Source organism: Oncorhynchus nerka, linkage group LG18 (genome assembly GCF_034236695.1).
Source record: "Oncorhynchus nerka isolate Pitt River linkage group LG18, Oner_Uvic_2.0, whole genome shotgun sequence".
Taxonomy (NCBI): domain Eukaryota; kingdom Metazoa; phylum Chordata; class Actinopteri; order Salmoniformes; family Salmonidae; genus Oncorhynchus; species Oncorhynchus nerka.
In genome coordinates, this window is record NC_088413.1 from 42,594,422 (window position 1) to 42,618,387 (window position 23,966).

The window sequence follows — 23,966 nt, forward strand, 5'->3', positions numbered from 1 at the left end:
ATAATTCAGCCACTCTACTTGAAGTAAAACTCCTTGTTTAGAACCTCTCCTCTTTCTAAAAAGGACTTTCTTATTTCTGACAGCTTGTTTCCCAGACCTCTGCTCCTCCATTTCTGTTACACAAGCCTGACAGCTCCCTGTGTGTCTGTTGCTTTGCACGACAGAGGTTGTGGACTCAGAACAGGCCATGGGCCCAAGTGGAAAGGAACATCACATTTCTGCTTTAAATGGATAGTGCAGCCTAAAATCTGAGTTGATCAGTTACCTCAAGATCCTGTCCATATTCTGTATACTGTCGACAGAGTCCGAGGAATTCATCTCGGGAGATTTGTACAGCAAGATGCCACATTTGAGTGAGTGAGTGAGTGAGTGAGTGAGTGAGTGAGTGAGTGAGAGAGAGAGAGAGAGAGAGAGAGAGAGAGAGAGAGACTCATGTGAAATATATGTTAACATTGCCAAAGCACGTGAAGTAGATAATAAACAAAAATGAACAGTAAACATTACCCTCAAATGTCATATTATGGCTATGTACAGTGTTGTAGCGATGTGCAAATAGTTAAATTACAAAAGGGAAAATAAATCAACATAAATATTGGTTGCATTTACAATGGTGTTTGTTCTTCACTTGTTGCCCTTTTCTCGTGGCACAAGGTCACAAATCACGCTGCTGTGATGGCACACTGTGGTATTTCACCCACTAGATATGGGAGTTTATCAAAACATTTTTTTTTCCCGGTTTGTGGATCTGTGTAATCTGAGGGAAATATATGTCTCTAATATGGTTTTACAATTGGCAGGAGGTTAGGAAGTGCAACTAGTTTCCAACACATTTTGTGGGCAGTGTGCACATAGCCTGTCTTCTCTTGAGAGCCAGGTCTGCCTACGGCGTCCTTTCTCAATAGCAAGGCTGTGCTCACTGAGTCTGTACATTAGTCAAAGCTTTCCTTAAGTTTAGCTCAGTCACAGTGGTCAGGTATTCTGCCACTTTGTACTCTCTGTTTAGGGCCAAATAGCATTCTAGTTTGCTCAGTTTTTTTTGTTAATTCTTTCCAGTGTGTCAAGTAATTATCTTTTTGTTTTCTCATGATTTGGTTGGGTCTAATTGTGTTGCTGTCCAGCTTGCTTAGGGGACTCTTCTCCAGGTTCATCTCTCTGTAGGTGATGGCTTTGTTATGGAAGGTTTGGTAATCGCTTCATTTTAGGCGGTTGTAGAATTTAATGTCTCTTTTCTGGATTTTGATCATTAGCGGGTATCGGCCTAATTCTGCTCTGCATGCATTATTTGGTGTTTTACGTTGTACACAGGATATTTTTGCAGAATTCTGCATGCAGTCTCAAATTGGTGTTTGTCCCATTTTGCGAATTCTTGGTTAGTGAGCAGATCCCAGACCTCAACCATAAAGGGCAATGGGTTCTATAAGTGATTCAAGTATTTTTTGCCAGATCCTAATTGGTATGTTGAATTTTATGTTCCTTTTGATGGCATAGAAGGCCTTTCTTGCCTTGTCTCTCAGCTCGTTCGCAGCTTTGTGGAAGTTACCTGTGGCGCTGATGTTTAGGCCGATGTATGTATCGTTTTTTGTGTGCTCTAGGGCAACGGTGAATAGATGGAATTTGTATTTGTGGTCCTGGCAACTGGACCTTTTTTTGTAACACCACTATTTTGGTCTTACTGAGATTTACTGTCAGGGCCCAGGTCTGACAGAATCTGTGCAGAAGATCTAGGTGCTGCTGTAGGCCCTCCTTGGTTGGGGACAGAAGAACCAGATCATCAGCAAACAGTAGACATTTGACTTCAGATTCTAGTAGGGTGAGGCTGGGTGCTGCAGACTGTTTTAGTGCCCTCGCCAATTCCTTGATATATATGTTGAAGAGGGTGGGGCTTAAGCTGCATCCCTGTCTCACCCCACGGGCCTGTGGAATAAATGTGTGTTTTTTTGCCAAATTTAACCGCACACTTGTTGTTTGCGTACATGGATTTTATAATGTTGTAGGTTTTTCCCCTAACACCACTTTCCATCAATTTGCATAGCAGACCCTTATGCCAAATTTAGTAAAATTATTTTAGGAAATCAACAAAGCATGAAGACTTTGCCTTTGATTTGGATTGTTTGTTTATCAATTAGGGTGTGCAGGGCGAATACGTGGTCTGTCGTATGGTGATTTGGTAAAAAGCAAATTTGACATTTGCTCAGTACATTGTTTTCACTGAGGAAATGAACGAGTTTGCTGAGGATTTTCCCAATGTTGCTGTTGACGCATATCGCACAGTAGTTATTGGGGTCAAATTTGTCTCTACTTTTGTGGATTAGGGTGATCAGTCCTTGCTTCCAAATATAGGGGAAGATGCCAGAGCTAAGGTTGATGTTAAAGAGTTTAAGTATAGCCAATTGGAATTTGTTGTCTCAATGTTTTATAATTTGATCATGTATATGTTTCTGCTGTTTGTTCTTTGTTATAGGGCCAAAAAGATTGGATAAGATTGGAGAAGTGGTTTACCCATACATATGTCTCTCTCTCTCTCTCTCAATTCAAAGGGCTTTACTGGCATGGGAAACACGTTTCTTCTGTCTGTCTGTGTCTCTGTCTATTTCTTTATCTATCTCTCTCTGTGTGTGTGTGTGTGTGTGTGTGTGTGTGTGTGTGTGTGTGTGTGTGTGTGTGTGTGTGTGTGTGTCAGTGACAGTAGTAGTTCTGAGTGACTGTGTGTGTGTTTACTCTGTTGAATACGTGTGGTGTTCCTGAATGTAGCTCTTAGAAGGCTGCCTGTGTGGAGAGCTGTTGGTGTGCCTTTAATGTGAAGTGTTGCTAATTTTATTCTCTTGAACACAGCGCTAAAAGGCAGCTTCAGTCAGATGTCGCCTTGTTAGCTGGAAGCCGGGTTGTATCACTTAGTGAATAATAGAACGACTCAAACACAGTTTATCATCACTTGATGGGGGGAATTGGAGAGAGAGGAGAGGTGTCTGCACCTCAAGTCAGTCTGGATGGAGTATTTGGGATGCTTCTGTAATCAGGAGGGGGAAGGGAGGAGGGGAGAGGAGGGAGAAGAGAGCAGAGCAGAGGAGAGCCAGGTCATGTGTATCAACCACAACGTCCTCTACAACCTCTTCACTCTGACCTCAAACACCCTGATTCCTGACCACAATGTCTCACAATGTTTGACCATATAATTTGTGAACACACACACACACACACACACACACACACACACACACACACACACACACACACACACATCCCTGCTCTGACCCAGTAGAAGCCATTCCATTAGTGATAAACACACTCTGTTACCTGGCAACAACATGGATGGCCTATTTTGAACGCTTCAACATCTACATGTCTGAATCTGTCTGCTGCTCCCACAAATATATTCTCCTTTTTCCTGGATGAGAGAGGTGTGTGTGTGTGTGTGTGTGTGTGAGTGTGTGTGTGTGTGTGTGTGTGTGTGTGTGTGTGTGTGTGTGTGCGTGTGTGTGTGTGTGTGTGTGTGTGTGTGTGTGGACCTCTAAATGGCTACAATGGTTTTAGTATAGAAAGATTGCAGGTTCAAGTCCCACTTTGACTGTCCCCCAAATTCACCATGTGTTGGTTTGGAAAAATTGCTTGAGCACTCCTCTTCAGAAGCCTTACCTAAAGTAAGGATCAGGGGAATTGGAGAAGGAATGATACATTTCGTCAAACCTCCAATAAATTAAAGACTATTCTGTTAATGTTGTATTTGTGATGTTCACTCGGTAACCATGAAAGAATCATCATGTTTCTCCTCCTAATCGGCCCGAGCATTGAAATGTGATATTAAAGCTGTTTGTTTGTTTGTGTGTGTGTGTGTGTGTGTGTGTGTGTGTACTCCAGAGAGTCGCTGTGTTCTTCAAGGAAGTGCTTTTGTGTGATGTACTAAGATGAAATAACTTAACAGGCTTCCAGACAACATCTTTCTTTATTCATGTCTATTCTTTCACTCTATACATGGCCACAATCAGTGCTCCTGTATATAGAAATGATTTTGCATTACAGTGGGCTAAAGAGTTACAGTTACTGCAGTGGGGTAAACCAGGGTCACAGAGTGTTTCTTGGTAGTCTTAAACAAATCTACTTTGAAACAAAAGTATACACCTCACACACATGGTTATGGGCTTTAAAAAAGAGGACACCTGTACCATGTCAGATATAGAGTTGAAATGTATTACATTTTGAGTTTGCATCCAAATATTACACTTTACACATATCACAGAAGACTGAAATATAAGAAAACCGTTTGACATAGAAACCCTGGGGCCATCCCGAGTGGCGCAGTGGTCTGAGGCTGTGCCACTAGAGATTCTGGTTCGAGTCCAGGCTCTTTCGCAGCCGGCCGCGACCGGGAGACCCATGGGCCGGTGCACAATTGGCTCAGCGCCATCCTGGTTACGGGAGGGTTTGGTTGTCCTTGTCCCATCGCGCACCAGCGACTCCTGTGGCGGGCTGGGCGCAGTGCACGCCGGCATGGTCGGCACCGCAGCGCGGGCTTGGCTGGGTTGTGTTTCAGAGGACAGAGGCTCTTGGCCTTCGCCTTTCCTGAGTCCGTACGGGAGTTGCAGTGAAATTGGGATAAAAAATAAAAAAACGTTTATTAATTGTGAAAAATATTAATAACATTCCACCCATGAGGCCTCTAGTGGGAGATTTGGTCATTTGACTGCAGGAAATGGTTCTAATGGTTAATGTGTCTGTCTATGCATTCTGTGCACGTGAGCGTTTGTTTGCTTTACATATTTGTGTTTGTGACTCTCTTGATAGTGTCGTTACCTAGGAAGTCAATTCTCTTCCTATGAAAGTGTCTGTCTGTCTGTCTGTCTGTCTGTCTGTCTGTCTGTCTGTCTGTCCGCTCTGTCTGTGTTTGCCACTGCTTGTCTTTGTGAGTAAAAAAAAAAACGTCCTCCCTTAATGTAAAGACCAACTGGAGCGTAGCATAGACCACAGTTTACAAACTCCTCCAGCCCTCTATCTCTCCATCCACCCCTCCGTTCCTCTCTCTGTATTTACTCTCTCACTCCATCCAGGTTATTGTGTTGACACAAAGACCCACAGCACTCCCCTGCCTGGACCAGCTCCTCTCCCTTTTCCTCTCCTTGTCTCTCTCTCCTCCATACCAATAGATAGAGACATTCTAAAAGACAGAGACAGGGCTTTTCAATACAAGGCCAGTCAGCAGTTTGTTTCTATGAATAATCTGCGATTTCTGGGTGTAAGGCACTAGGCGAGTCTGTATTGACTGTATTGTGTTAGGTACTAGGGAAGGTGCCTCCTCTACTGCCTACCCTAAAGGTCCGTGAAAGAGTGTGGGACGCTTCTGGATTCTGTTGTTGTACTGGTCGTTGTCGGGGTATTCTTGACGTGAATGAGGCCCAGGTCCTCACAATGACGGTCTATAGGTCAGTGCATTGACATGACTGTACACAGACAACAGTCAAATGTACAATTATGAATATACCGTTCCTCTCTCCTGCAACTCTTTCCCTTCATCTCCATTCTTTTCTTGTAAATAGAATGTATTTACTTGGGCAAAATAGGAATACAAAGGTTAGGTTAGATAAAATAGAGTATTCCCGTGCTGGTGGAAGCTCCAGTCTTGTATAGAGGATGGACGCGAAAGCTGAAGGTCAATGTATGTTACATTGAAGTCTATGGTGTGAACTGAGGGTTGTCGGGTGTAACCACAGTAACCAGTCTTATAAAGCATCTCCCACCATATCTCAATAGCACTGAAGGTGAAATGACCCTCCATCACAGATCGAGGCTCAGATTACCCTATAACCAGGCTCTCCCCCTAGTGGTAAGAGTCCGTAACATATGTTAGTCAGTCAGTTAGACCTGTCAGGATTGTCCAGTCTACCAGCTCTATTTCTACACTCCTCTGTCTGTCATGGAGGGGAAGCATCAAGTGCGCTGCATTCATCGTGAGGTCAAAGTTCAGAGCAGTATTCCATTCCAGTGAGTGTGTATGGATCTGGTTAGGAGCTGTCTGCCAATGTCCCTGGGTCTCAGATTGGCCTTTGACATCTGGCCTCACTGAGAGCTTCAGTGTTTACCCACATAAGGAAATCCATCCACCATCAGAATGGAAGTAGAGAGCCGACTGCAGGCATAACACAAAGTCGGTCTCCCAAATCGCAACCGATTCCCTATTTGGCACATGACTTTTGACGAGGGCCCATGGATCTTTGGTCAAAAGTAGTGCACTATATAGGGAACAGGGTGCCAGTTGGGACACAGAGAGAGATGATTAGAGATGGAGTGAGAAATTGAGATGGGTTGAACGAGAGTGCTGGATGTAGGAGATGTAGAAACAGATTGAGTTGTTGAGAGGTTAAGTTCTAGAAGCCTAGACAATGTATGCACACAGACACTCAGTAATATCCATAACACAGGTCTGATACTCTTTGAAACTATACGACTTGATACTACTCTCTACCATTCGATTTGACGCTACTTTATAGCACCATTTCCTATCAACTGTGGCATTCCAGTCATTCTTGTATCCGAGCTTAGATGCTCTCGAGCTTAGATACTTTCTCTATAAAGGTCTTTGGCCCATCAGTGTGTGAATGGACTGCCCCATTGTGTAACATGGACCCAGCTACAATGGAACTACAAAGGAGATCTCCCACTAGCCTTTCACCCTGCTAGCCCAACCACACTAATGCCCTTCCCTCTCCGCGTCTCTCTGTCACTTCACATCCTATCACGACGATAGATGGGCAGTGTGTGTGTGTGTGTGTGTGTGTGTGTGTGTGTGTGTGTGTGTGTGTGTGTTGGGGTCAGGGTACCCCCTGTCTGAGGGCACCCCTTGTGCCCTTCTCTTTTCGAGTGGTGGGAGATAAAAGAGGGCATTTTCAACCCAGCTGTTCTATTTAGCCTTCTTCTGGTTGGTTAGCTAGCTTAGCAATGGTCACTATAGCAACCGTAGTTGTATACGGTTGTCATGGCAGTTTGGGGAGAGGGGGTTGCCAAGACAACAATTCTCACTTGCTTGCTTAATGGGCAGGAAGGTGAGCATGATTCTAAACTGATAATATTCCCCCCCCTCTTTTCTTCCCCCTCTCTCGCGCTTTAATTTTGTTTCTCTCTCTCTACAGTCTGCCATCTGCTTTAGATTAGTTCATCCCTCCATCTTTCTTTTTCCCCATTGCGGGGAGGTTGTGTCTCACGTACACCAACGCTGTCGTGTCGCTGGCCAACCGTCCGTCAGAGAGTGGCAGGTGTGCCTGTCAATGCCCTAGCTGTCCCCAATTTCGCCGTCTGCCTCGTCATCACTGTGCCCTCTCTATTGTACTCAAATATCATTCAAAACAAAAGATAATAATCCAAAGATTATAATCTCATCTAATCCATAAAGTGTCTGGTTCATAGAGGAATACCCGCAGAGGTCTGGATCTGTTGACCAACATGGCTCTGAAATGTAACGTGTTACGACAGAGGTGAATGGAGTCCAAATACCCAGACATTGAGGACTGTGATTTGCTAAGACGCGATTGACCCGACCCGGTCATGATGGTTTAACTGTCAATTGAACCCCCTCCTTTCATCTTTCAATAGCATTCTGTCGGGCTCTGTGTGCGCATGTGTGTTTTGAGGAATCTTGACAGGGGTCTTACTCAGGACTAACTAATTGAAGCGGTGTGTGAGGGAATGTGCTAGATAGCCACCCTCTGATCATGTTCAGCAGTCCTTCCTCTTTTTCTCTCTTTTAGTTTGTTGTCCAGTCATATCTTTCCACTGGGTTGACTATGTGGTTATTGGAAAGTGCCTGGGAAAGAAAGAAATGCACTGTCCCACATCCTTCTCTCTGTTTACAATCTGTCTCTCTCTTTATCTCTCTCTTTATTCCGCCTCTCTCTTTCTCTCTCTCTCTCCATGGTGTTCTGTGTGTTTACAAGCCGTCTCCGTCTCTGACCAAACTTAATAAAGCCTTCTATAGATGGAGGGAGGGCCTGGGCCAAGGAGAATCGAGTGTGCATGTTTCCCTGTACGTTTCGCTCTGAGCTACAGTACAATGTCTAGTAGAGTTGTCCTCCTTTGGATTTTCTCTTTTATTCAGACACTATTCACGGTAGGTAGATAGATACAGGGGTGTCGATGTAGTTGGGAGAAAGTCAGAAAATGTCTTGGGTGGGATTCGATCTCACGTCGCTGCTGGCCAATATGTGCAGGGTAGACTGCAGCACTACAGCTCTGCCACGGTCATGGTCATGCTGCACGGTCATGGTATAGCATTGTCTGGGCCTGGATTGTCTGGATATCTGAGTTGGCTGCTTTGCAGTGAATCATTTTCCTTCCTCCCTCTCTTTTCTATCATCCATATCCCTCCTTCCCTCTGTTGATGATGACATTTTGGTTCTTTTCGTTCACATGATCTGCAAACTGCTTGGTTTATTTGTCATTTGGAGTTTCTATGTGTGAACTGTATCATAAAATAAGAGTACTTTATTAATCCAAGAGGGGACATTTTTATTGCACCAGCCAATACATTACAATAAATACACCATAAAAAATCACAACAAGGACACACAGACACTAAAAGCAGCATCATCGTCATCTAAAAAATGGCTAACCCAGGAAATCTTAAGTCTTATTACATACAGCAAGGAAGAACTATTGGATATAAGAGTGACGTCAACGTACCAACATTACGACCAGGAATATGACTTTCCCAAAGCGGATCCTCTGTTTGGACCACCACCCAGGACAATGGATCTCAGAAGCCGACTCAAAACAACGGCGCTGCAGAAGGAGTGGCATCCTGGTCAGGCTCCGTAGACGTGCACATCGCCCACTGCTCCCGAGTGTACTACTCGCCAATGTCCAGTCTCTTGACAACAAGGTAGACGAATTTCGAGCAAGGGTTGCCTTCCAGAGAGACATCAGAGATTGTAACATTCTCTGTTTCACGGAAACATGGCTCTCTTGGGATTTGTTGTCGGAATAGGTTTAGCCACAGGACTCCCCAATGCATTGCGTTGACAGAGATTAACACCTCTCTGGGAAAAGGAAGGGCGGGTGTGTATGCTTTATGATTAACGACTCATGGTGTAATCATAACAACATACAGAAACTCAAGCCCTTCTGCTCACCCGACCTAGAATTCCTTACAATCAAATGCTGGCCATAATACCTCCCAAGAGAATTGTTATCGTCACAGCTATGTACATTCCCCCTCAAGCAGACACCACGGCGGCCCTCGAGGAACTCCACTGGACTCTGGAAACTGGAAACCATATATCCCGACGCTGCATTTAATGTAGCTGGGGATTTTATCAAAGCAAATTTGATAACAAGGCTACCTAAACCTAAAAATGCTGTTCATTGACTACAGCTCAGCATCCAACACCATAGTACACTCCAAGCTCATCATCAAGCTGGAGGCCCTGGGTCTTAGCCTTGCCCTGTGCAATTGGGTCCTGGACTTTCTGACGGGCCGTCCCCAGGTGGTGAAGGTAGGAAACAACATCATCACTTCACTGACCCTAAACACTGGGGCCCCACAAGGGTGTGTGCTCAGACCCTCCTGTACTCCCTTTTCACCCATGACTGCGTGGCCATGCATACCTCCAACTCAATCATCAAGTTTGCAGACGACACAACAGTAGTGGGCTTGATTACCAACAACGACGAGACAGCCTACAGGGAGGAGGTGAGGCGACTCGGAGTGTGGTGTCAGGAAAACAACCTCTCACTCAACGTCAACAAAACAAAATCAAAATCAAGTCAAATCAAATGTATTTATATAGCCCTTCGTACATCAGCTGATATCTCAAAGTGCTGTACAGAAACCCAGCCTAAAACCCCAAACAGCAAGCAATGCAGGTGTAGAAGCACGGTGGCTAGGAAAAACTCCCTAGAAAGGCCAAAACCTAGGAAGAAACCTAGAGAGGAACCAGGCTATGTGTGGTGACCAGTCCTCTTCTGGCTGTGCCGGGTGGAGATTATAACAGAACATGGCCAAGATGTTCAAATGTAAAACATTACGACCAGAGGAGATGATTGTGGACTTCAGGAAACAGCAGAGGGAGCACCCCCCCTATCCACATCGAAGGGACAGCAGTGGAGAAGGTGGAAGGTTTTAAGTTCCTTGGCGTACACATCACAGACAAACTGAAATGGTCCACCCACACAGACAGTGTGGTGAAGAAGGCGCAACAGCGCCTCTTCAACCTCAGGAGGCTGAAGAAATTTTGGCTTGTCACCCAAAACCCTAACATACTTTTACAGATGCACAATTGAGAGTTGGGCTGTATCACAGCCTGGTACGGCAACTGCACCGACCTCAACCAGAAGGCTCTCCAGAGGGTAGTGCGGTCTGCACAACGCATCACCGGAGGCAAATTACCTGCCCTCCATGACACCTACAGCACCCAATGTCACAGGAAGGCCAAAAACATCATCAAGGACAACAACCACCCGAGCCACTGCCTGTTCACACCGCTATCATCCAGAAGGTGAGGTCAGTACAGGTGCATCAAAGCTGGGACTGAGAGACTGAAAAACAGCTTCCATCTCAAGGCCATCATCAGACTGCTAATCAGCCATCACTATCTCAGAGAGGCTGCTGGCTACATTGTGACCCAATCACTGGCCACTTTAATAAATGGAACAATGCCACTTTAAATAATTCCACTTTAATAATGTTTACATGTCTTACATTACTCATACCCTATGTATATACTGTATTTTATACCATCTATTACACCTCGCCTATGCTGCTCGGGCCATCCCTCATCCATATATTTATATGTACATATTCTCATTCACCCCTTTAGATTTGTGTATATTAGGTAGTTGTCGGGGAATTGTTAGATTACTTGTTAGATATTACTGCACTGTCGGAAACTAGATGCACAAGCTTTTCGCTACACTCGCATTAACGTCTGCTAGCCATGTGTATGTGACCAATAACATTTGATTTGATTTAAAAACGAAGTGTTCGTGTTTAAAAGCCTCATAGCACATGGTAAAAAGGATCTGCATAAACGTTCTGTTTTGGATCTGGGTCAAATAAATCTGTCTGCTATCGCACTGCGATGCTCCAGGCTGATACTGTGGAGGGGTTGGCTAGTGTTGGCTTCTATACTCCCGAGGTCCGCTTATCCAGGACAGGGTCTAGTTTGTCCTGGTGGGTGCCGATGGGAGATCCAGCCTTCTTGTTGATTTAGTTTAGCCTGTTTGCATCCACCTCAGTGATGTTACCCGTTGGAGCATTTTTTCAGCAGACATCAAAGGATCTGAGCTTCCTTAAAAGGAGTAGCTTTTGTTGAGCCTTTTTTTTTAACCACAGAGGTGTTCTCCTTCCACTGCAGCTTATCGTCAATCACCACCCCCAGGTATTTGGTACATGACGCCTTTAACCAGCTCATACGTACACTGCATTTGGAAAGTATTCAGACCCCTTGACTTTTTCTGCATCTTGTTTTTCCCACTCATCAATCTACACACAATACCCCATAATGACAAAGCAAAAACAGGTTTTTAGAATTTTTTGCAAAAATAAAAAACTGAAATATTATATTTACTTAAGTATTCACACACTTTACTCAGTACTTTGTTGAAGCACCTTTGGCAGTGATTACAGCCTCAAGTATTCTTGGGTATGACACTACAAGCTTGGCACACCTGTATTTGGGGACTTTTTCCCCTTCCTCTTTGCAGATCCTCTCGAGCTCTGTCAGGTTGGATGGGGAGCGTCACTGCACAACTATTTTTAGGTTGCTCGAGCGATGTTCGATTGGGTTCAATTCCGGGCTCTGGCTAGGCCACTCAAGGACATTCAGAGCCTTGTCCTGAAGCCACTCCTGCGTTATCTTGGCTGTGTGCCCCAGTCTGAGGTCCTGAGCGCTCTCTGGAGCAGGTTTTCATCAAGGATCTCTCTGTACTTTGCTCCATTCATCTTTCCCCTTAATCCTGACTACTCTCACAGTCTCTGCCGATGAAAAACATCCCCACAGCATGATGTTGCCACCACCATGATTCACCGTAGGGATGGTGCCAGGTTTCCTCCAGACGTGACGCTTGGCATTCAGGCCAAAGATTTACATTTTGGTTTCATCAGACCAGAGAATCTTGTTTGAGTCTTTAGGTGCCTTTTGGCAAGTGGCTTCCGTCTGGCCACTCTACCATTAAGGCCCGATCGGTGGAGCGCTGCAGAGATGGTTGTCCTTTATTTATTTGTCTAAAAACCTGTTTTCGCTTCATCATTATAGGGTATTGTGTAGATTTTAGAATAAGGCTGTAACATAACAAAATGTGAAAAAAGTCAAGGGGTCTGAATACTTTCCGAATGCACTGCATGTGTTTATGTGTGTGCGTGTGTTACTGACCCTCTCTCTCCTCTCTCTCCCCTTTATCTTTAGTCCCTCAGGGAGTGATCCGGAACGGAGCCAGGATGATGAGTCAGGGCCTTTACCCAGGAATACGACCACTGCCCATCAACCCCTTAGAGAGCAGGACAGCCGCAGTCAGGTTGGTATACCTGCCATAGAGAGAGACACACATATATGCACACACACTCACACAGGTCTGTGCACACAGTCACACACACACACACACACAGTCATGCAAGTGATGGCATGGAAGCGTTAGGGACAGACATTTAGGAGGGGTGAAAGCTGCATGTTCAGACAGGACACACACATGCTCATATGCTATTATACACTCTCACACACGGAATGTTCTGGCCTGAGGCGGTGACAGCCTCACGTGGAAACACAGTGATTCCAGCTGAGCTCTGTCTCGCTCGGTGTTATAGATCAAACTGTATTCTGGGATAAGTGGTAGGTAGGGACACAACTGACAGCTGCACACAAACGATAACATTATAGCTCAGCATTTTGCTACACCCGCAATAGCATCTGTTAAATATGTGTATGTGACCGATACAATTTGATTTGAAAAACTGTAGTTTGACGTTGTATGAACACAGAGAGAGGCAGCATCCACACATAAACAGGTGCCTTTCAGGCACACAGACGAACACACTCAGTCAGAGCAGAGAGAGAGAGGGTGAGTGAGTGAGTGACTGACTAACATGAATAATAGGTAGGATTTGTCTTAGACTGCTGTGCTCCTCCTATAATTCATGAGGTTTAAATGCACAGTGCAGCCAGGATGGACGGAGACACTCCGAGCTGGGCTTTTAACGACATGCACACTTGCCAGAGTTAGTTGGGAAGCTGCATGACATGATGCAGAGTGACGGAGGGAACATCTTTGACTTAACTTAGCTGGTTGGGCTGTAATAGCTATATATTCAAGGGATTGTTCACTTTTGTTGAAGTTTTAGTTCATTTACAACATACCTATTCCTATTATAGGAAAGAACGGAATAGCCTAAATAAAAAATAGTATGGTAAGTTTTATAATAACTAATGACACCCCTTCCCTGTTAACCCCCCTTGGCGCACTAGCACACAGTACTCATACAATAGTTATAACACTTCATAAAGTTGTTATGACATCAACAAGGTGACATGACATTATGATGATTACCAATGTAGGATATGTAGTGCTATCAGCCAGCTACACCACTGAATTGAATTGAATTAAAGTGAATCGACTCAAATCGAATGTTACTTCATTAATCCCGAGACGGTGATTGATTTGTCACAGGTTTTTATTTTGAATTCACAGCTGTTCCAAAAATGCATAGCAAATAGAGTGACTTTGCATTACACGATTCCCACATCTACCTGATGGCAGAGTGTAGGGTTAAATCCATTAGAATAATCATCCACGTAGCGTTAGCTCTTTAGCTCTGTACTCCGGTCTCTGAAGTGGCCACTCGGAGATGAGCCCAGTCTAATTGAATTAGCTGATGACTCGCTGATTAGCGGTCACAGCTAGCATTGCTCTGTGTGTCTGATGTACTCACTGAAGCGTGTGTGTGTGTGTGTGTGTGTGTGTGTGTGTGTGTGTGTGTGTGTGTGTGTGTGTGTGTGTAAACATGCTACCAACGTAAGTCAAACGCAGGGAGCTGTGAAGTGTGTCTAATGTTGACATCAGTGTATCTGTCATGTCTACGGTCGGCTTCAGTGTATGTGTGTGTACATACTGTGTGCATGTATTTATGTGCATTTCATCTCTGTCTCTGTCTCTCTCCAGATCTGTGCTGTCCGGAGGCTGTCGGAAGCATAGCATCAGCCATCCCGCCTGCGACTCCCCGTTGGTCAGCAGCGACCCCAAGGAGGACCACACTTACAGCACCAACCAATCGGATGACGGCAGCGACTACACTAGCGACTCCAGTCTCCGCAGCAACGGCCCCGTCGCCCGGGATGTCGCCAACGATTCAGACTTCGACGACGAGGATGATGAAGATGACAAGAGCAAGATTCAGCTGGAGATCAAGAAGGAAGAGCCACGCGATTGGCCCATAGACACGATAGACTCCGCCCTTTCCAGCCAGCAGCACAACAAGAAGCGGCATCACTTCCTGAAAGCCAAACAGCGGATGGGTGTGGCTAGTGATACGCTCCCGCTGAAAAAACGGCGCACGGAAAAGCCGCCGGAGAGCGATGACGAGGAGATGAAGGAGGCAGCTGGTTCGCTGCTCCACCTGGCGGGCGTCCGCGCCTGCTTGAACAATATCACTAACAGAACCGCCAAGGGCCAGAAAGAGCAGAAAGAACCCACGAAAAACTGACCCATGAGACTTGAAAGAGAGACTTAGCTGAGAGAGTGAAGATTTTCAAAGAAAAAAAAGGAGAGCGAGAGAGAACGGAAATACAAAACATCACTTTTAATATAGAAATGTATGCTTTCTTTTTTTCAGGATATCAGGTGAATTCTGAATGATTTGTGGCAATATAAAAAAACAATCACTTTGTTTTCCTGTATTTAAAGTTACTGTTTATAGGGTTGATTTTCTTTTCTTTACATTTTTTAAAATGATTTTTTATTTCTTTAAAGGAGATTAAAGCCATAGATGAACCTTTTTCTGATATTCAGCTAAGTTCGCAGGTTTCCGTTGGCTGAAAGTAAAGTGAGCGAGAGAAAAAAAATGAGCTTTTTGAAAAACTGCCCCATCATGGATTGGCTTGGATGTGTGAATAGGAGATCACCTTGTTAATGTCAAAATGTGCCCAATCTGCAGCTATTGCCCTTTACAGTCTCATCAGATGCAGCTAACACTAAGTACATTTCTACAAGCTCATAACTTGTTACTTCAGTAGAATTTACAGGTAAAACGTTATTATGAGGTGCTTATCACAGACTATTTTGTTTTTACAGTGATATACATCATTCAAATGAAATAAAGTTAGTATTCAGGGTCAGATCTTAACCATTGGTGTCTATGGGCTGCATATTTCAGTTAGGATGTGACCATATACATAAACGTCACAATAACCAAGCACAAATCCACATGCTATACTGGCTAAAGCAATGTTTATATTAGTTAACTATTCCACTGAAGTAACACAGGTATATGCTGACATGGATAGGAGTGCCACAGATAAACATTGTTTGGCAAACTATCCCCTGTGTTGGGTACAAAACTTTCAAAAACAATGGCATTCTAATTTGCCTTGGAACTTCCGGTGCTAAAAAGGCGGCTATAAAAAAATATATAAATATATATATAAAACCAAGTTTGCCAGCTCTGTCTTGTCTGTGTGCAAGGAAGCTGCCACAGAAAAAATGTTCCATGAAATTCTGGCAAATTGTTAGCTTTAGTGACTATTAGCCTAGCCAACCCCATAGAAGAGACACTCATCAGTAGCGTAGCCAAGCTCATAGAAGTAACACTAGGTAGTCAGTTTATGTGTGTCAGTGTTGGGACAGTGCCAAAGAGAAACTCTTGGTCAGCCCAGTGATGATGGTAGCACTTCCTTAGCTAACTGTCCTTCTGACCACTAATCACATTTAGCAACCAGCGCTAGCTAGCGTGCCAATGCGGAGGGGACAGTTATGTTTTCACCTTAATGGTTGACTGTAGGACTAGTGGGATGAAGGACACTGGTACAAGTTAGATGTAGGAAAGGCTTCGTTTTTTGACAGGGTGTTCTCTAAATGTAAACTAATTTAGTTCGCTAAAAGCCATAAGCTAATAGTCTAGCAAGCACTTATCGGAGAGGGAAATAACTGACAATATGTCAAGATAACCTCAAAACTGCCTGTGTCCTTTTATGAAAGCAATCAACGTGAATCATTGAGTTATAATCCAGTGACATGATGTAGTGATATTTTTCCTGTGGCACAAACACCTGAATACCTTCATTGGTTGGAAAGGAAATGATGCTATGGAACCTGCCAATTATATTTTGTGTGAGAAGAATAATGATATGACTGTGGAGTTGTTAATTTTTGTGGGGTTTTTTTGTGTGTGTTTACTTACCCACTCTCATGACGTAATAAAGCAATTTCATCCAGTCAGGATAACACTGTATAAAAAGTTAAACTAGATTTTGATTTTCTTTTGAAGCAATGTAGCCAGCAGGATTTTTCCAAATCGTGTTGCATGGGTTCTGTAAAGAAAAAGAGAAAAAACTGTTTTCTATTCAGACAAAGTTCATGTTAGGTAAATAATGTATTTAGCATGAAGCATGAATTATTTTCATATAAGTATCCTAGCGAACAAAAAGGTTCTGCCTCGAGGTTCTGCGCCCATAGGTGTGGAATCCTTCTCTGTTGTTTTGTCTTTTTCTTTTTGACTTGATGATTTGTTTCCTGTCGTCCTTACTCATCTTTGTTTTAACAGTGGGCTTTGAAAAAATACAGTAATAACATCTTGTTCAGGGACAAAAAGACGGTCTGTGGGGCAAATCTCTTTCTGCAATATGAGGATAACTCGCTCCACCCATGGATACAGGGCTAGATAGCAACTCCCTTCATCCATAGTTGACAAAACCAGAATGTCCCAGTGTTTGTATGTAGTCGCTAGATGGCCATGCTAGAAAAGACAACATTTTAAAAACTTCTTGGCATGAAGATCAGTTATTTGTGGACTGAAAGCACCAAACTTTCAGCGTACCTCTGTCCTCTCCAGCATGGCCGTATAGTGACCACTGTGTCTGATGGGTTCTCCCTGATGGCTGAATGTTGGAGCCCATGTGATAAAAGAGAGGTTAGGTAGTGAGTGTCAGTCTTCTGTCCCCCCCCCTTCTCTGTGCCTGTTCTTCCATCACCTCTTTCTTTTCTAAGGTTTTAGCCGTCTTTGATATTTCAGGGTCTTCCATTTTTCAATGACACACGAGTTTAACCGAGTAAGTGTTTTTATGTTGTTGTTGTTTTGGGTTTATTTTGTGTCCCTCGCTATGTTTTTGCCATTTCTACTCTAGCAACTCTTCAGGTCTTGTTGTCAGTATTATTAGGCAGGCTACCATAGACTCGTTGCACATGAAAGTAACACAAAGTAAATGACACAGTACGATGGCAAGATAAATACAAACTCTAATAGTGCATATTTTCACATTATCTCGCCAGATTGCACTAAGATATTAAAATAAAGATATTGTCTAAGTTCAGTGCCAAAGCCTGTAATAATTCCTTATCTACCTGAAATAGAGGACACACATATTTGATCTGTATGTCAAGACAAAAAATGACCAGTGAGCTGTAGCATTTCTATCAGATACCCTTTCTGCGTTATGTGCTATTGATTTTTGTTGAAACTTACCACATTACTTGGATTTTTTTTGTGCTACCGATCATTGCTCATTGGGATGATTTTCATTTATTAGTTGAATATAACACCCAATATCTCATAGTGCACGACTCTTGACCAGAGCTAACCCAGAGCTAACTAACCCAATGTGGCTCTGGTCAAAAGTAGAGCGCTATATGGGAAATAAGGTATCATTTGATGGAGCCCTTATTTGCCCTGGATTAAGATGAGGTGATGAGCTTCTGTCGACTAGACTGCTTTCGTGTGTCAAGCAATGTATCTTCAACTGATAAATATATGATATGATTTATTCCCATTGTTTGTTACGTTATCCTTTGAGGAATACTGCCTTCCTTGGACGGTAACAGTCACTCGATAACTCGTCCTCCAATCACAATCCTTCAGGTGCCACAATGTCGGAGGAGGATGACGTGTTCTCAAAATATTGAATATGAATTATTATTAATGAACTGTCAAAATTAGCCTGGCAAATAATGATATATTGATGAGTCAAAAAAAAGTGTTTCTTTGTTTCATCGTGTTTTTTGTTGATATTTTGTTTGGTTTCTGTCTGTTCAACTGCCATTTTTCAGTTTATTGTTTTGGAGGGGTTTTCTGAGGAGGAGGAGGAGGAGGAGGAGAAGAAAGAGCAGTGGATCGTCAGTTTCAAGTTATTTGTAGTACACTTCACCTTGTAATCATGGAAACTGCATGGTACCTTATGGCACTTATGGCACAAATTCCAATAGAATCGGCTACTATTTGGTCTCGAAGGATCCGTAGTTGTGCTAATCGCTGAAACGACTGCCAGCAATTTCATTATACCACTATTATTGGTAACAAAGAAACAAAATACCAAAAAGTCACCATGTAGTTTCTATGTAAATAACAGGCAGGTGGTGTTCTGTAAAAACATGCTACCGATAATTTCTGTGTCCTGTTTTTGAACCATGTAGTCTTGATGGCATGACCTTACAGCTGATCTGTTAATATGGAGACCGACCTCCGTAGGTGCGCTCTGTATTTCCTTGACGTGTATTCACATTGCCAAAGACCAACTACTTCATCAATTCATGTAAATATCACCTTGTCCATTACTATGACGAAAGTATGTTTGTTTAAAAAAAAAATGGTTTTGTTTTTCCGAAGAAAACAAAAAGCTAACATAAAGTTTCTGTGTTGTATTGTCTTCCAGTTGCAATAAAAGAAAACCGCATTGCAAAAAGTTACTCCTGTGATCATGTTTCTTCACTGTTCCAGTGTCTATGCGGCTTCACACTTTTCAGTGTTAAATTGACATTGTAAAGCATGATTATTTGCATAATTCCCAGTGTGCTTTGCCTTTTGATTGAATTGTAGATGCCACCCATGACTGTATTTGTTAGTGACATATGTTCATACAAATCTTTACACATGTTAGGTTTGCTGAAAATAAACGCAGTTGACAATGAGAGGACATTTCTTTTTTTGCTAAGTTTACATGGATGTTGCATTTATTCATTTCCAGTCCTATGGCGTTCACCAAGTGTGAGCCTACGCAAATATGATATCATTAAGATACATTATTTAAGACGATACAATAAATACAGTCAGTGGCGGTCAGGACAGGTGGGGCAGAGCAATTTATATATAAACTCAGCAACAACAAAAAAAGTCCTGTCACTCTCAACTGTGTTTATTTCCAGCAAAATTAACATGTGTAAATATTTGTATGAACATAACAAAATTCAACAACTGAGACATAAACTGAAGAAGTTCTACAGACATGTGACTAACAGAAATGGAATAATGTGTCCCTGAACAAAGGGGGGGGGTCAAAATCAAAATTAAAAGTCAGTATCTGGTGTGGCCACCAGCTGCACTAAATACTGCAGTGCATCTCCAACTCACTGCACCAGATTTGCCAGTTCTTGCTGTGAGATGTTACCCCACTCTTCCACCAAGGCACCTGCAAGTTTCCAGACATTTCTGGGGGGAATGGCCCTTGCCCTCACCCTCCGATCCAACAGGTCCCAGACGTGCTCAGATCCGGGCTTTTCGCTGGCCATGGCAGAACACTGACATTCCTGTCTTGCATGTAACGAGCAGTATGGCTGGTGGCATTGTCATGCTGGAGGGTCATGTCAGGATGAGCCTGCAGGAAGGGTACCACATGAGGGAGGAGGATGTCTTCCCGGTAACGCACAGCGTTGAGATTGCCTGCAATGACAACAAGCTCAGTCCGATGATGCTGTGACACACCGCCCCAGACCATGACGGACCCTCCACCTCCATATCGATCCCGCTCCAGAGTACAGGCCTCGGTGTAACGCACATTCCTTCGACGATAAATGCAAATCCGATCATCACCCCCGGTGAGACAAAACCGCGACTCATCAGTGAAGAGCACTTTTTGCCAGTCCTGGCTGGTCCAGCGACAGTGATGTCTGGTGAGGACCTGCCTTACAACAGGCCAACAAGCCCTCAGTTCAGCCTCTCTCAGCTTATTGCGGACAGTCTTAGCACTGATGGAGGTATTGTGCGTTCCTCGTGTAACTCGGGAAGTTGTTGTTGCCATCCTGTACCTGTCCCGTAGTTGTGATGTTCAGCTGTGCCGATCCTGTGCAGGTGTTGTTACATGTGGTCTGCCACTGCGAGGACGATCAGCTGTCCGTCCCGTCTCCCTGTAGCACTGTCTTAGGCATCTCACAGTACAGACATTGCAAATTATTGCCCTGGACACATCTACAGTCCTCATGCCTCCTTGCAGCACGCCTAAGGCATGTTCACGCAGATGAGCGGGGACCCTGGGCATCTTTCTTTCATTTTTTTCAGTCAGTAGAAAGGCCTCTTTAGTGTCCTAAGTTTTCATAACTGTGACCTTAATTGCCTAACGTCTGTAAGCTGTTAGTGCCTTAACGACCGTTCCACTGGTGCATGTTCATGAATTGTTTATGGTTCATTGAACAAGCATGGGAAACAGTGTTTAAACCCTTTACAATGAAGATCTGTGAAGTTATTTAGATTTTTACAAATTATCTTTGAAAGACAGGGTCCGGAAAATGTGATGTTTCTTTTTTTGCTGAGTTTATATAATTGTTTGGCTGTGTGCTCATGGTCATTGTCCTGTTGGAAGGTGAACCTTCGGCCCAATCTGAGGTCCTGAGCACCCTGGAGCAGGTTTTTATCAAGGATCTCTCTGTACTTTGCTCTGTTACTCTTTCCCTCGATCCTGACTAGTCCCCCAGTCTCTGCCGCTGAAAAACATCCCCACAGCATGATGCTGCCACCACCATGCTTCACTTTAGGGAAGGTGCCAGGTTTCCTTCAGACGTGACGCTTGGTATTCAGGCCAAATAATTCAATCTTGGTTTCATCAGGTCTGAGAGTTCTTTAGGTGCCTTTTGGCAAACTCCAATCGGGCTCTGATGTGCCTTTTGCTGAGGAGTGGCTTCCGTCTGGCCACTCTACCATAAAGGCTTGATTGGTGGAGTGCTGCAGAGATGGTTGTTCTTCTGGAAGGTTCTCCCATCTCCACAGAGGAACTCTGGAGCTCTGTCAGAGTGACCATCAGGTTATTGGTCACCTCCTAGACCAAGGCCCTTCTCCTCTGATTGCTCAGTTTGGCTAAGCAGGCAGCTCTAGGGAAGAGTCTTGGTGGTTCCAAACTTCTTCCATTTAAGAATGATTGATGCCACTGTGTTCTTGGGGACCTTCAATGCTGCAGGAATGTTTTGGTAGCCTTCCCCAGATATGTGCCTCGACACAATCCTGTCTCAGAGCACTACGGACAATTCCTTTGACTTTATGGCTTGGTTTTTGCTCTGACATGCACTATCAACTGTGGGACCTTATGTAGACAGGTGTGCACTTTTCCAAATCATGTCCAATCAATTGAATTTACCACAGGTGGACTACAATCAAGTTGTCGAAACATCTCAAGGATGATACATTTAAACAGGATGCACCTGAGCTCAATTTCGAGTCCCATTGCAAAGGGTCTGAATACTTATGTAAATAAGGTATTTATGTTTACTTGTTTGTAATACATTTGCTAAAATTGTTTTCAGTTTGTCATTCTGAGGTATTGTCTGAATACTTTCTAAATCACTGTTTAGGCCTTATTTTGAGGGCCTAGTTTACCCCTATAAAGTGGCCTGAAATTAATGATTTTACAGGCCACATGAGGCCTGCAAGTCACATGCTGGCTTGCAAAGTGATGTGTAATTCCTATTGAAATCCAACCAGAGTTGGGATATCCAACATTTTGCATTTTTATTCACCTGCATTCATGATTGTCTACCAGGGTTGGGAAGGCTAAGATTTTAGACTACCTAAAGCATCTAAACTGGATGTAACGGGTGCAATAAGTCCAAGTAACAGAAGAATTTATGTTAATTATATTTGAGTAGCATAAGATTAATTAATCAATCAATGTACATGCAAAACTGATTTTGAAACAAACAATTTTTAAAAATCTACCTGCAATAGAGAATGATGGGAAATATGATAGTTGTCCTTTTGGTTCAAGTCTGGTTTTTAACACTGCCGTTCTTTTACACCAATGATTGTTCATTTAACACTTACAGAGTTCACTTAACTCCTGGATAAACTCTACAGTAATAATGGCAAAAACACAGCGAGAGACATAAAATAAACCCAAAACAACAGCGTCATGAAAACACTTCCTCTGAAAAATTCTTGCATCATCAATCAACACTAGGTAACACTGGCCAATTAGCTGTGCCTTTATGCGTTTTCCACCCTTCAGTCCTACATTTTAGTGTCAGTTTCCCAGACTGTGGAAAGAGAAGATGGAAAGAGGAAAGAAGAACAAGGACAGGAGGAAGAGCGGAGAAGAGGAAGGGAGAGATAAGAGGTGAAGGGGGTGGTATGTACTCATTGTCTGATACACTGGGTATCACACAGTGTGCTATGGACCCGTTCCTGTAGAGGAAGAGAGGGAAAGGACAGGGAGGGAAGAGGAGAACAAGAGTATGCTTCTCTGTATACACATGTTTTGAGACACAGTGGGTCTCACACTGTGTGACATGTTTTCTCCAGCCCCATAAGTCACAGCCTGTTTGTGTTGCACTGCACACTGTGGACACACTAATTACAGACCAACAGTCCTAATCATAGACCACTATAAATCTCTCTCTCTCTGTCACGTTCTGACCTTTATTTCCTTTGTTTTGTATTTATTTAGTATGGTCAGGGCGTGAGTTGGGTGGGCAGTCTATGTTTGTTTTTCTATGTTTTGGGGTATTTCTATGTTTCGGCCTAGTATGGTTCTCAATCAGAGGCAGGTGTCATTAGTTGTCTCTGATTGAGAATCATACTTAGGTAGCCTGGGTTGCACTGTTTGTTTGTGGGTGATTGTCTATGTTGATGGCTTGTTTCAGTGCAACTCACATTAGCTTCACGGTTGTTTTGTTTACTGTTTTTTGTATAGTGTTTCAGTGTTCAGTTCTTTCTTTAATTAAACATTCAACATGAACACATATCACGCTGCATATTGGTCCTCCGATCCTTCTCGCCTCTCCTCTTCAGATGAAGAGGAGGACAACCGTGACACTCTCTTCCTCTCGCACACTTTCTCTCATTTGCTCTCACTTTCTCTCCCTCTCTTACCCATGCGCCACACCCTCTACCAACCTCCATTTTTATGCAACCATGGTTCTCCACCATGGTAGCCCGACCTATCAGCCAACCTGGTTGTTGACTGTTTGTTCTGTCTGTTGTGCTCTTTTTACGTGTTGTGTGGGAAAAATCGATATAAATGCTCATGTTAAACAAGTAAACTTCTCATTGAGAATTCATTTTTATTTTACAATATCAACCTAGCAGTACAATAGACCTGCAAACAGAATATTTGGAATATGCCATTCATGTTTTTTTGTTAAGTGATCATCTGTCCACTTTCTGACAGTCAACCTCTGTGTCCAAAATCGCACCCTATTCCCTTTGTACTGCACTACTTTTGACCAGACCCCTATGTGGCTAAGCAAATGAGGCTCTGGTGAAAAGCAGTGCACTATACACTGAATAGGGTGCGATTTCAGTATTCCAGACGAGCCGCCGACCAGTGTAATACTTCCTGCATGGTGATGTCATCCCATAGACCCTGTCCTTCCCGAGAACGCTTGATTGGACACAGGTCACCGCCACCGACATGCTACCTGACACCAGTTCAATCGCTAATGACGTGTTGCTTGACTTTGATGACGGGCAAAGAAACAAGAGGTGGCGATCATTTGGGCTTATGTCTTACTTTCTTCCTGGTGCTCTGCTTGGCCTGGCTCTGCTCAGTTGTCATGGATACAAAACACTCATTTCTGAGAAGGGTGGG

General features: G+C 43.6%; 1 protein-coding gene across 2 annotated transcripts in view; it reads left to right on the top strand.

Moving 5' to 3' along the window:
• Positions 1-18,864, top strand: part of foxn3 (forkhead box N3) — a 111,233-nt gene extending 92,369 nt beyond the window's left edge. For both annotated transcript variants that reach the window (XM_065004114.1, XM_029687512.2), the window contains exons 5-6: positions 12,387-12,495; positions 14,134-18,864. In XM_065004114.1, the coding sequence (XP_064860186.1) occupies positions 12,387-12,495; positions 14,134-14,674 (650 nt within the window). In that variant the 3' untranslated portion in view covers positions 14,675-18,864. The remainder of the gene's footprint in view (positions 1-12,386; positions 12,496-14,133) is intronic.
• The last annotated feature ends 5,102 nt before the right edge of the window (positions 18,865-23,966 follow it).